This window comes from Anabrus simplex, chromosome 2 (assembly GCF_040414725.1).
Source record: "Anabrus simplex isolate iqAnaSimp1 chromosome 2, ASM4041472v1, whole genome shotgun sequence".
Classification (NCBI taxonomy): Eukaryota; Metazoa; Arthropoda; class Insecta; order Orthoptera; family Tettigoniidae; genus Anabrus; species Anabrus simplex.
The window spans coordinates 956,729,818-956,744,545 of record NC_090266.1 but is presented as its reverse complement, the minus strand read 5'-3'; the positions used below and the strand labels follow the sequence as shown (position 1 = coordinate 956,744,545).

Here is a 14,728-nt window from a genome sequence, read left to right as displayed (position 1 = left end):
GGAGATCAATTTGGCTAAATTTGACGAGAAGGAGAGTTAGAATGATATGACACATCTTAAGACACCCAGGACTTGTTCAGTTGGTTTTTGAAGGAAGTGTAGGTGGTAAGAACGGTAGGGGCAGACCAAGGTATGAATATGACAGGCAGATTAGAGCAGATGTAGGATGCAATAGTTACGTAGAAATGAAAAGGTTAGCACAGGATAGGGTGGCGTGGAGAGCTGCATCACACCAGTCTATGGACTGATGACTCAAACAACAACAACATACTGTTCGATTGTGTTCTAGAGACCAGAACAGATGCTGTACTTTTATATAAAACCATGCGATTTCTTGGGATTGCCTATTAGTGTTTTAGTTTTAATATACGACGAGGATCTTTATTTTTATGTCAAAATGTCTTTATAATAACTGCAGTTGTTTTATATGCACAGCTTAACATTTAAAAAGTTAATTATTCCCCTCTCATACTGGCTTGTTCATCTCAAGGTCATGAATAGAAATTTCTGGAGTATTTTTTTATTTATGTTTGTATTTCCAATTTGCTTGCGATCAGCAACAGTCAGAATTAAATAAAATGCATCCGAGAACTTTTGAGAATCAATACATTTGAAACCATATTTTCGATTTCAACATAACCTTTAAAAGTTGATGTAGGTCTAATTTTATATGGTACAAGACTTCCAAAAACTTACTACAAACCACAGACACATAGACTGGCAATGAGCATACACTGCTTAAGTGCAATACCGGTAAATCATAGCTGAAATACGAATATTGGATGGAAAATAGTGAAAAACACTTCAAAATTGTAATAATACTGATTATTTAGGCCTGTTATGGGTTTTATCGTAACGTTTAGGAAAGTGACTCAGATACATCAATGTACAAATTCTTAAAAATAGCTAACCTGTTGACCAATCTATGATGAAATCTGTTTCATCTCTCTTAAAATATGATTCACACAAATTTAAAATTCAGTTATATTACATTAATAAGATGATAAACATGTGTATCCATTGGGTTTATAATTGAAGCATGAGTACTTAAACTTATAAAACATACCAGTATCTATTTATTACAACTGTGTTGTAACATTAGTACGTATGTTCTGTTTCGTGCCTGCTCATAAACCACGTATTCTCTCTAAAATTCTGTATGTCTCACAAAGTTGCCTTCATACATTTTTCATAGGAATTATAGTAGGCCTACTGAAGATGACTTCTTGAATATAAATATCCCAAAGGCATTTCGCCAGATATTCAGGCATTCTCCAGGAAATTGGCTTTGATAAATTACAAGGGCCTTATATCAATTAAACGTTAGCGAAGTGACTAATGAGCATGTGTTTGGAGTGGGTAGCACCCGATTCTTGTAATAAGGATCTTGCTGATTCCATGTCCCGCTGCATGCATGGTTTTCTTTTCCTTCCTTCCAATAGTTCTTAGTTTTCATTCTACGTATATCATACATACATACATGCATGCGTACATACATACATTTTCATTATAGACCGTTATGACTTTCAACATTCAGTCCGCAAGCCTCTGTGAATTTACTAAACACTGCCACAATCCTCTATTTTGTAACTAGTTCTGTGGCCTTGTTTAGTTGGGTGTTCTGTATATACATATATTGTAGGTAAGAATATTTATAATGGTTCAAAATTTGGGTACAAATATGAAAAATGTTGTGTAGAAATATAAACATATTTGTATTTTCCCTATCGAAGCAAAATTAAACATTTCATTTCTGACACTGGTTTCGTAGACAAAGAAAAACATGTGGACTTATAGAAGACACTCATTTGCACAATTATTATTATTATTATTATTATTATTATTATTTAATATTTGTAATATTGTGTTTTCGTTATCATTGGGTGATATTTTGCATCACTGAAAATTGTAAAGGGTTGTTTTCATTATGGTTGAGTGATCTTTTGTATTGTGAAATGTCTATTCTAGAAAAACTCCGTAAGTCTTTAATATTGTGAAACGTCGATTCTAGAAAGACGTCTTACGTCTTTAAGAGTTTCATAAGAGGAAGATTCTCGGTAAGTATTTGTGTGTGAGAAAATAACAGCAGTTTTGATTGGTGAGTCTGGGTGGTGGGAGGTGAACTTCTGTGCTCTGATTGGTTATGTGGTGATCGCACTGGGGCCAGCTTCGGCCTCCTTGAGAGAGCGAGAAAAACTTTCATCATCTTTCGCTTCTCACCTGTCCAGTGAGTCAGGCGTATTTCGGTGATCCTTCCACCTTGGGGTAAGCGCTGTTACTTTCTTTTCCACCTTAATTTAAATATATTTTCTTTTCTTTTCACATAGGCGTTTTCCACTACACGCCCAGACTCACCACTCAATTATGATGCCTTGGCTTTTCAGCTGGGCCTGCGTGTTTGATTTTGGAAGCATTCCCCTTTCTTTTAATTTGGTAATCTGTGTAATTAAATGATTAATTGTATTTCCCTCCAGGGTGGCCTCCAGTAACTTTGCATCTCTTGTTGCACATTAGTTTTTCCTCTACCACGCACCAGAAGTGTTTTTGGTATGGAAGTAAGTTGAACTGGCCTCTGCGACAAGTTTAAGTATTTCTGATTTCCCCCTTGTTTCCATTATGTGGTGCATTGTCTGAAAGCACCGTTAACTTTCACTTAATATTGTATTTCTTATATCATGTGGTTCCTTATTACTTTCTATCATATTTTGGAAGTTGCGTTATGTTAGTGTATATCTTTGCCTTAGCCTCTTTGATTTAAGGGAATTGCCCTTAGGACATTGCATCTGATTTGTTGTTTTTTGGATATTGTAACTTGATTTTGTATTAATGAAATTTATTCGAATTTTATTTTAGTGTAACTCTGGTTGGGTAAATAATATCATAGATCAAGGGATCACCGTTGGTTTTTCTTAAAATTCACAACCCACGTATCCCCATGGCCCTGGTAAGGTTTCCCACACCCGTTCCACATATGTTATTATAGTAGTCACGTTGTCCAACCTGATGTTCATTTGTTTTTTTCTCGATGCAGTTTCAGCTAGTATTTTGTTTCGTCTTCCAGCTGTCCCAAGTCCATGTGATTTAAGTCTTATTATTGTTATCATTATTATTTCTTTATTATGTGTCATTTAGCCAGTTACCAGTTATGTATTGAAGTGGAAGCCGGTTACAATTTCCTATTCAAATTTTTTGACTTTTGTACCCAACTTTTAAACTGTTACAAATATTCTTACACAGAATATAAGTAAAATGAAATATAAGAAAGACAAGAAAGAAAAAGACTCCACCGCTACCCACTGAGCTACGCACTCGCTTGCCACTTCATTGTCGTTTAGTCAATATAAGGCACTTGAAATTTATCTAAACTGATTTTCTTGAGAATTCCTGGATATCTAGCCCTATGGTTTTGGGATATTCATATTCGAGGGGACACCTTCATGTATAAGTATGGAAAATAATCCATGACCCATCTACCTGAAGGCCCCCGTATCAGTACACATGAACAAGTAAGTCAGAAGTAGGTAGTCCCTGCCTCCTACGTAATTATGCATTATTAATAGTACCGGTAAATGTAATTATATTAATAACTATCCAGCCAGTGTTAATAAGTATCTGTAAGTAGCTTATCAGTGTGTTGAAAATCCTGCTCCGTCCTTCTTTCTTCACGAATAGGAAAATCTACACTCAGACACTACTCAGGTATTCACCATTCCGCCACTCTGTAATTTGCTGAAAAATTGATTTGAAATATGCATAAAATGAGAGAAACCAAAGCTTCACTTAGCACAGTAACTTATATGGTACAGCGAATGTATAGTGATGTAAGCTTCCGGCTTCACTAGCACCAGTGCTATGAGATAGAGCTCTGCCTGTCTATTTACTCTATGTCTGTGCTATTAACAGTATACCAGTGAGCAAATTACTGGGTAAGATTAAAAAAAAGGGATTTTGTCTTATGTTGGGTGCTTTTGTATTGTTTGTCCTTTATTTGATTAGATTAGAGATTTAAGAACTACTTGTGATCAATTGTTTGGCTTGGTATTATTTAGTAGCATATTTTTCAGTGACTGATCGGTGTTGTTTACCTGAAAGAAGGTTTTATGAAATTTTCCTGACAAAACTGACTTTAAAGTATCAAGATTTTAAACTCTGTAATGTATGTAGGTAGAAGTTTTTGAAGCCCTCCAAAAACAGAAAATTGAGATTCCACAGTATCTTACTTCAAACTTCAAACTTGTATAGTGTCATATCATTCAGTCTTGTGAAATAACAGCTACAAACTACATTGGCAGATATGTAATTATTTGTGAACATTCAGTACAGCTTTCTTAGTGAAATGCCTGTTTGCAGCAGAAACAGTAAGAATGCCACCCACTTTTTGCCCAATGAGAAGAGTGCGATCGCGCTCCTGGCAATTTTAGTGAGGGTCAGGAGGAGGACATTTGCACTTTTTGTCACTCAAAGAGTTAAGCATTCAGGTTATGATTTTATTCTTGTAAACATATAGGTCATTATTTTAGCTGTCATGATAACACACACAAGTTTAACCAAAGGCTTTTCAAGATTGACTAGTAGTAAGTAAATGACCAAGATTACAAATGATTGCTACGCAAATTATTTCACAGAAACAACATTGCTTATCATTCCCTCTGTAGCAAAGTCCTTTTTCTCCAAAATTATCTATCCTCCACTCACCTCAAATGATCCCAGCATTGAAGTAGTTTATATGCACAGCTTCATCCATAGTGTTCATTCCTAACTTGGCCTTTTCCTCACACCTGTTTGTGCCAGCACATACATACATTAGGAGATTTTATATATATATAAAAAACCTAATTTCCTTTGTGTGTTTTCAGTATAATATTGTGTGTTGTTTCTTTGAAATAATTTGTTTAGTAATTATTTGTAATCTTGGTCATTTACTTACTACAAGTCAGTCTTGAAAAGTCTTTGGTTTAAGCTTGCACGTACATAAGCAACCACTCTCGTGTATTATCATCAAAATTCTGCTTGTCAATTCAGACTAATATTGTCTCATTACTCTCTTCCAGTGACAAGGATGAAATAACCCCAGATGTCACACCTACTAAAACGTAAGTAGACACATTTTATACTGTAGTAGTGCATGAAATAGGTGTTATTTGTAATGAAACTGAAAACTTCAATAGATAGATGAGGCTTTGAATTTTTATTTGCTTTTCATTTTCTGTATTTTGTAAATAGGAAACAATATATCACTGTCCAAAACTATTTTGAATACCCTTAAATTGTTTAGAGAAAAAACTGTATAAATTGTGGAAAGGAATGGACAAGTAATACACAAAAAGGTAAGAACATGAATAGGAATAGGGAGACTCCCTAAATGCAGATCAGTATTGACTGACCATGACAGGTCAGTATGGGGAAAAAAATCAACGGAAAGAGAAGGTAAGGACAAACGTGAAAACACAAAAGGACTACGACAATCTTTGAATCTTCATACACTGCTGTCTTCACTTTCTCATCAGTCCCATTTTTTCTATATACATTTCTTCTCAGTCCCACTACAAGCTTCCCACCTCCACCAGGACATGATTCAGCACTTATTGAAGGGACTCTCTTAACAGATCTTCGCTCTTTATGTGGGAATTGTAGGATAAGGAGGAGGCTGGATAAACAGAGGAATATGGGAAACCTGTATGTTGACTTTGACAGTGGTTGCATTGTAGTCACCAGAAGCATAATTATTTTCATATAGAATGAACACCTTATCTGTTTATTAGCTGCCTCAGTGGATCAGTGGTACAGTGTCCAACCCATGATCCCACGTTCGCAGGCTCGTTCCTGGCCGAGGTAGTTGATTTTTGAAGTACATCAAAGATCTTGACACTCCATGTCATTCTTGTTGGCATCTTAAAGATCTTTGGTCCCCCTGTGGGTTTGGGGATTCAGGCAAAGAATACACCCACAGTATCCCCTGCTTGTCGTAAGAGGCGACTAAAAGGGGTGACAAAGGGATGATCGAATTAGAACCATGAGACTATTTGTAATTAGTACCACCACACGGGAACACCATTGGTCGCTTTTACTTGCGCGTAGTCCCACTATGTTAGGTACACAATAGGTTTGTGATTAGTAGCGACAGTGTGTGAATCAGGGCAAGTTATACAGTACCTGTGATTAGTACCACTCTGTGAGTGATGCCGTGGGTCTGCCTTACCTTGATTAGTATCCACTATGTGGGAAACGCCACGGGATAGTACGAGTCCCTGTTATTAGTAGACCTATGTGAGGAACACCATAGGTCTGTGTTACATGTGCGCATTACACTACCTGTGAGTAATACCATAATGTGTGGAATACCGCAAGTCTACGCTACTTTTGTTTAGTACCGCAACATGACAAATACCATGGTTCTACTTTCCTAGCAATAAGTACCATTATGAGGGGTCGATGACCTGGATTTTGGACCCCTTTAGATTACAAGCATCATCAATTCAGGATTGTGCTTTAGAAGCAGTCCCTTGGTCAGTAATACTATTGTTTAATGCTAGTTTCTAGGATTGCGGGTTGGATCCACTGATTATTTTAAATTTATATCCATCCATTCATTCTTCGTCATCATGTTTTCAATTCTGGTCAGTGGATGATTTTGGACTTTTAAATTGTCATTACCTTTCGTCTCATTTCGTACCATTAGGGGCCTATGACCTAGATGTTAGGGCCCTTTAAACAACAATCATCATCATCATCATCATCATCATCATCATCATCATCATCATCATAGGTCTCTAGTGGCACACTCAGTGTCACACAACAAACTCGGTCATAGTATCCATTCCCATAGAATTCTGCAACGCCCAACATGCACACGCAACAATCAAAACACAGAAATGGCAAAATTAACATAAATCACAAATTTACTCACCTTGAGGGCAGTAGCATCAAATATAACACGTGGAGGACCCAAACAATAAGGGAATAAAGAGGACAGGATCTTAAAATTAATGCTTGAGGGGTTGCCAGGTCAATATCGCTAACTACCAAATAAGAAGCGAAATTAAAAGTTAAATTAATAAATTTACTTAATAATATGTACATATACACAATTAAAATATCTTTCTGTAAATCAACAAAACTCGAAGAAAAATAAATTGAGGAGCAAATACCATTTAATGAATTTTAACTAGAATTGAATGAAAAGCTGATACCTACATAGACTATTACAATAGAATTAAATATTTGGGAGATTTAAAAAAACTTGCATCTTTAAATAAATTAATAAATAATGTTTAATTAAAATGTTGAAAAATTAAAATACTGAAAAGGTTGCAACCAATTTAAAAAATTATAATTACTTGGACCATAAGGAAAATTCAAATTCATAAACCAATACCATTAATTAGATGATCATCTAACTTAAAATTAATTCCCACTTGATAAATGAAATACGGGCCCGCAACTACTATAAACTGTTTAAAATTGAAATTGAAATTTGCTACATCCAACAGCAAATAAAAATTACACGAATAAATAAATGAAGTTTAACCCCAATGCCCCCGTAAGCGGACTGATACACCTCGAGCGCCTGGGCCAGGACTCCGCAAGCGGACTGGTACGCCGGGGTGCAAGATCGCATATTGGAGACGTTTGTGACATCTGTTGGCTTTTTCTGGAAACATTTCTACTGGAAATCTGTTCTTGGTGTCTCATAGTGTCCCCAGAGTGCTCTGGTATGCTTCTTTGGCAAGGAGAATTGATTAAAATATCGATCCAGAAATCGGCGTTCTGTTGTTGAGAATATGCTCAGGATACGCAATATGCTCAGTAATAGCGAAATTCAAAGCTTACTTGACGTTTTAGGCTCTGATTTCAGCAGTGATAGTGAGGAAGAAGTTATTAGCGATCCTGTGCATGTTATATCGAATGATGCAAGCGAAAGTGAAAGTGATTTGAGTGAAAGTGATGAGCAACCTGTTCAATGGATTGGGTGCCTGAACAGAATTCTCCAATTATTCACAACTTTTCAGGAGCAAGTGGAGGGAATCCTGGTAGTGGTATATGTAGAAATGTAAGTAGAGATTTCATTTTCCGGAATTACTTAGATGGCAACATTGTACAGTTCATAGCAGACGAAACTAATAGGTATGCCAGTGCTGATCCCAACTTTTCTCAGGCGAACTCTAATGAAATACATGTATATATTGCTCTTTGCATTCTAATGGGACTGGTACAAAAACCAACAAGTCATAGTTACTGGTGCAAAGATGTAAGTGTTGATACACCCTATTTTAAAACTGTCATGCCTCGCGGCAGATTTCTCGAACTGAGTAAATGTTTACATCTGGCTAACAATGAGGTAGCTGATACTTCTGATCCTCTTACAAAGTTGCGCCCAGCTATGGAAATGATTGATATCAAATTTAGAACATTGTACACACCTGGCAGGAACATTTCATTCAGTACAACAAATCTAAGCGAGCACGGTTTGGTGTAAAGTTTTATAAACTGTCTGACTCAAAGATTGGTTACATACATTCCTTCAAAATTTATGTAGGTGGAGATAAAGTCGATGATATGCCAGCTAGCAGCAAGATAGTGATATATATGATGTCACATATTAATTTACCGGATCTGGGCTATTGTTTATATGTAGATAATTGGTATTCATCACCGGATCTGTATCTTTATTTACGCTCAAAAGGGACAAATGTATGTGGAACTGTCAGGGCTAATAGGAAAAATATGCCCAAAGAAATAGGTAAGGTACAGCTTCAGAAGGGGGAGGCAACTATATATTCTTGCAACAGTATGTGTGCGATCAAATGGAAAGACAAGAAAGATGTTTTGGTGCTCTCAACAATGCATGGGCTGGACTTCGCTTGCACTGGCAAGATTGACCAGAAGACTGGAGTTATCCTATTCACACCCACAGCTATTATATCCTATAATGCTAACATGGGTGGTGTAGATTTAGGAGATCAACTTCTTAGTCAATTCCATGTTATGCATAAAACACACAAGGCATACAAAAAGATTTTTTAAAATATTTTGGATATGGTCCTTCTGAATTCTCACATTCTGCACCGAATTGTCAATGGGAAACAGGACAGAACATTTAATGTTTTCAAACAGAAATTGGCGGAAGAAATTATTGGTTGCTCATTTCAAGAGGGGGTTGTAGCTAGATGTTCTGTCACACCTGGAGAGTTACCATCAAGATTGACTGGCCGCCATTTCCCAATCAATGTGGACCCCTCTGCTGCAAAGGGTTCCAAAACAACAAAATGGTGTGTTGCATGCCTAAAACTCAAGCAGAGGAAGGAGACCACGTGGCAGTGTGATCAGTGTAAAGTTCCACTTTGTATGGACCATTTCCAGCCATACCACACAATAAAGAACTTCTGAGGTAAGATAAGTTAATGAAAAATTTAAGTTTTCAAAGGGATTTTTTATGTGTTATATTTCTGTATTGTACTGTTTTTGTGTCATGAGCAATAGCGTGGAATTTCTCAATAATATAAAACAGGTCCCGTGATAATACATGCAGTCGATCGCCCACTATACTGTTTTAACCAAAGCCTTGCAACACCAAGGTTGGCGGATTCCTAGCAATGTCAGTGCACAGGGCGGGTGGGTGAATATGGGTTAAATGACAGAAAATTTTCCCAACTAAGTTGAATATCACAAGGGAAAAATTATATAAACATTCCACAATAATAACAGAACAAGGACGCACACAAACTGGAGCTAGTTGTTACCGAAGCCAAGCAATAATTCATTAAAAGTTGCCAAAGCCACCAAAATTATTGTGTACCCACCCGATAAGATAATATATGATGCAACAAATAACAAAGGATAAAACAGAAAACAAAGGGGAGGATGGGACAAGAGAACGTTAACCAAATGTGATGTATAAAATTCAAAGGCGACAAGCAAATTTCAATTCCTCACAGGCTCGACGTTATAGAAAAAAAAAAAATTATTATTATTATTACTATTGTGGATGACTGTATGAAATTACATTTACATTTCATTAAACAGTTCACCAGAATCTTTAGCAATTTTAAATAGAGGAGGCTTTGGACAGGGCGTAGTGCGTGTGTGAGGTATTATATAACGTAGACCCCAGAAAAACGCAAATAACGATTCCATAACAAAACTACGGGCAACACACACACAATTACAGCACAGTTAGAAAGCAAATACAAAGAACGAAGAAAATTAGAAAGGAATACACAGACCAAAATTTAATAATACTCCCAAAGAATGAGTAGAAAATTCAGCACGAATGATAAGTTAATAAATTTAAACAAATAGAACAATACAGAACCTCATAGGCGCATACCTAGTGATTCCAAATTACCTCACAATTTAATTACAATTAGATCTTGAAATTTTACGCCATAATCAAAACTTTTACAAGGTAGTTAATGTTTAAAAACTTATTCTCGATGATGAATTGGTCCCTTTCAAGAAAATTTCACCTGTAGAAGTGAACACAGTTCAATTTCGTAAGCAAACGGTTGCCAGAAAGGTCCATTAATATGTAGGCCAGATTCACGATAAAGTCTTTTACTTCAAATAATCCACGGCCTAGAAGAACTCCTAAATATATTAAGATTTTGCAGTACTTACATCCTTATGGTAGAATATCCAATTTCACAACTTACACCATATTTATAAGCCAGGCACGTTGGTAACAGTCAATACTCACACATTATTTTGTAGTGCAATAATTTAAATATAGGTTGGAGCCACAATAAATCTAAATTAAAGGCATAGCCTTAATTCTCCACTTCCTAGCCCGGAGTGTCTTACTCCGTTTTCAAGACTCTCCAACCACATCAAAATATCTTCCAAAGCACACGCGCTGGCACAGCCATCTTGTACTACTGCCGCCAGAGAAGTCGTGCTCTGTACTCGCAAGTGACCGGTGTGCACAGAGCAGAAGTGCGTGGTGCGCATGCGTGGAACTTATTGATCCACATATTGAGCGAATGGGAAAGGATGCAGCAATGATGTAATAATCACAGATAACAGTTTTAAAATAAATTTGCATTGTAGACTGCACAAATAGACGAGTGTTCCAAACAATGGATGAGAACGGGAGATAACATTCCAATACATAAGCAGACATACCCAAATAAATACTAGTTGCCATTTTCATGTCACAAATTCCACTTTTGTTGCTTGATAACAGCATAATCAGAATGTCAATATTGTTAGGCAAATGGATAAACTTTTTGAATTGAACAGAAGGTAAACGTCATTTCAAAAGTATACTTCAACAATGAGTTCATATGTAACAAATTATGACATGTAATATATAGAAAAGGATGTTTCCATGAGAGTTGTTCATCATACTTTGCAGAAGTTGCAACTACTCGCATCAGAAAGAACCATTCTTCTAAAGGGTGGCCTCAAGTGGCTTCACAGAATGAGGCTAATAAATGAGGGGTAACAGAGTAACACCAACATACTGGAACCATTGTTAAAATGAATGATGACTAGGGCTTGGAATTTTATGACATGTCATATTTTTATCCTGACTTAATTTTCCATGATTAATTTAATTCAAGCAAGTTTCCAACCAGTTTTTATTAGTCATATATAAATGCATATTTAGCCATATTTTAGCATTAGGTCATATTTTGGCCAATTTATTGAATAAAAGCATGTACTTCTAGTCGTATTTATGTAGTGTTTAACATTTCACCATTTATTGTTTCAAAGAACTTTTTATAATGCTTGAGCAGCTGTCTGAAGGAAATTTTATTTGGCAATGTTCATTTGGTGGTAGCAGGATTTACCACGAATGTGCTGTCCCAGCTTGTGGGTAAAAGGTTCTCTAGATATACCTGGAACTGTATGAGCCCATTTTGAGATGCCAAAAGTATGATTCGTTGTGGGTGAGAAAGAAGCAAATAGCTAATTCTCTTTCTCCCTCCCCTTCCTGATAGACGAAGTTCAGTTTCCTTGTTCTGCGGAGTGGTAGAAAGGAATTTCAACCATGAACTATCTATGCCCCTCTACAGAATCCTTTTGTATCTGCTAATGAGTAGTTCGGTGCAGTTTCAAATGCCTATAGTAAAGTGCTCTCATAGTGCAAGATTGTGAAGTTTCATTAAAGATTTTGATGAAAAATACTTTAGTACTGATGGATGTATTTTATTTTGTAATCTGTGAGAGGTGAAAATTACGGCTGAGAAATGCTTTACAGTGCAACAATGTTGTAATACTGCTAAACACAAATGCTGTGTAAACAGAGAATTAGCAGTGACAAACAGGCAGTGATTGCTGGTTGAGAAATCATTCAGCAGCTCATCTACATCAGGCAGTGTATCTCCTCGGTTTTCTAGGCATCTTTGTGAAATGATGGTTTCATCAAACATCCTTATATACAGTATACAGTATAAGAGTTTTGTCTGTACATTGCTCAGAATTGAAAGAGAATGGTATTTCTGCATCAGTCATATCCACAGTAACAAGGAAATAATGCGCTTTTTAATTTTCCATAATTTCTGTTTGTATGTATGTACAGTATGTATGCATGTATGTACGCGCATAACAAGAAAACAGCTGAAGAGAATTTAATAAAAATCAGTATGTAAAGTCAGGGAATAAGTTGCTACAATCTAGGCCATAGATAATTTTGTTCACACTGAGTGAAATGGTAGTTTAGGTGAAGGCCTAAAATTTAATTGTCAAATATTTATGTTATTAATGGTTCTATCGATAAATACTATATAACTTTAAATTTCTAATCATTTATGTCCTACATTTTTATCGTATCGACTATGATAACAGAGATATTCATGAATTTGAATTTTTGTTACTAAGTCCATATCAAAGCCGACGCCATGAGAAAATGGGTTAACAGAATTTAATGAAAATCGGTATGTTAAGTCGGACAATAAGGAGCTACAGTCTACGCTATAAATAATTATATTCACCCTGGTTGGAATGGTAGTTTAGGGGAAGGCACCTAAAATTTAATTTTTAATTACCTTTGTTATTGGTCCTATTGAGAAGTACTACATAACAAAAGTTATAGAGAATAAAATTTTCGATCATACTCTATATAAGACTGATCAGAGAGAACAAAATGGAAGGAGTCCGACACTTCGAAGAATAAAGGTATCGACCTAAGAAAGACAAGGGCCACAAAGGGCGTGAAAATGAAGGACTCCTTAGGCACCTATACATAATACTGTCAGGGTAAGAAAGGAGGATTCACTTTACATTAGTCGCCCTAATATAGCAGAATCGGAAGAAAACTATATATGAAGGCCTACAATATAGAAAGCTCATAAAATTGATCATCAGTAACATTACACTGACCATTTATTTAATTTAATTTCCAGGTTGAACCGTGTTGTTGTTGTCTGTACATCACGTACAGTTTGCCGACGTTTCGAATACATTGCGGTATTCTTTATCAAGGCGAATACGATGTATTCGAAACGTCGGCAAACTGTACGTGATGTGCAGGCAACTACAACACGGTTCAACCCAGAAATTAAATTAAATAATTCTTCACACCGTGGAAGCTTCACTTCTAAGATACACTGACCATTGTTTGTTGTGATGTGCTTTGTGGCTCCTGTTGTCAATCATCTCCGATAGCTGGGATTACTGCTGTGTACCAAGTATAGTAACCTGTCTGAATATTGGCAGGAAGTAGCTGGAGAGTTAGATCTCTCTCTTTTTTGGCATGCCATTCTTCTGGTTCATACATTTTCTGATACTATTGGTACGTAAACACACTGGTCATCATAGCATTCCAGCTATTCAATCCCTACTCTGAGGCACTGATTGGAATGAGCAGTGTGCAGACTTAATGGAATAATGGCAGAAGATTGTTCACGGCTGTCTGCAGTCTGGTCATTCCAGCTCTAGAACTATGGACTATTTTCATTAAAAGTGATCGAGTATTTCACATGAAAGCATTGCTCTTAATCGTCACATTCCTTTTGATGTCATTGTAATGACCTATGTTGACTTCAGTTGGGAAAACCACAAAGACAATCTTTCTGAGAATTCCGTAGCGAAGCACGGGTACATCTGCCAGTTCCTTTATATAAAGTAGAGGTACCTAGTTTCTGAAAGTTCTTAAGAGAAGTAAATGACTTATCCCATTCCCTCTGAGTCTAAGAAAGAGCTATCTGACTTCATGTTACGATGATACAATGAACAAAATAAGTAATAGTGTGGGCAGTAGCAAAATATGGCTGTCCATAAATGAAACCACCAACGTAGATGGCAGATATGTCGCAAATGTTATTGTAGGAACCCTTAAACATGACTAGCCTCGAGAAACATTTCTGTTGACATGTGAGATGTTGGATAAGGTGAACAACTCCTCCATCACTGTTGTTTTCAACACTGCAGTGAATTTGTTGTGGCCAGGAATATTACAAAAAGAGAATGTGCTCATCTTCGTAACGGACACAGTCCTGTGCATGGTAAAAGCAGCAAAATATCTTCAAATTTTGTATCCAAAAATGGTGCATGTAATGTGTCTTGCAAGTGCATTATCTACAGTGGCTAAGGAGGTCTGAGGGAACTACCCTGAAGTGGATAAATTAATTGCGAACGCCAAGAAGATTTTTGTTAAGGCTCAACATCGAGTTCAGAAGTTTAAAGAAGAGGTACCATCACTACCCTTACCCGCTCAGCCCATTGTAACACGTTAGGGGACTTGGGTACTTAAACTACTGTTGCACAAACTACAGTGAGATTAAGA

The 14,728-nt window shown here is 36.5% G+C and overlaps 1 protein-coding gene across 1 annotated transcript in view; it reads left to right on the top strand.

Moving 5' to 3' along the window:
• LOC136864575 (lethal(3)malignant brain tumor-like protein 3) overlaps nucleotides 1-14,728 on the top strand; it is a 399,309-nt gene that overhangs the window by 265,607 nt on the left and 118,974 nt on the right. Inside the window, exon 13 of the mRNA XM_067141757.2 lies at nucleotides 5,052-5,093. Coding sequence (XP_066997858.2) covers nucleotides 5,052-5,093 — 42 coding nt within the window. The remainder of the gene's footprint in view (nucleotides 1-5,051; nucleotides 5,094-14,728) is intronic.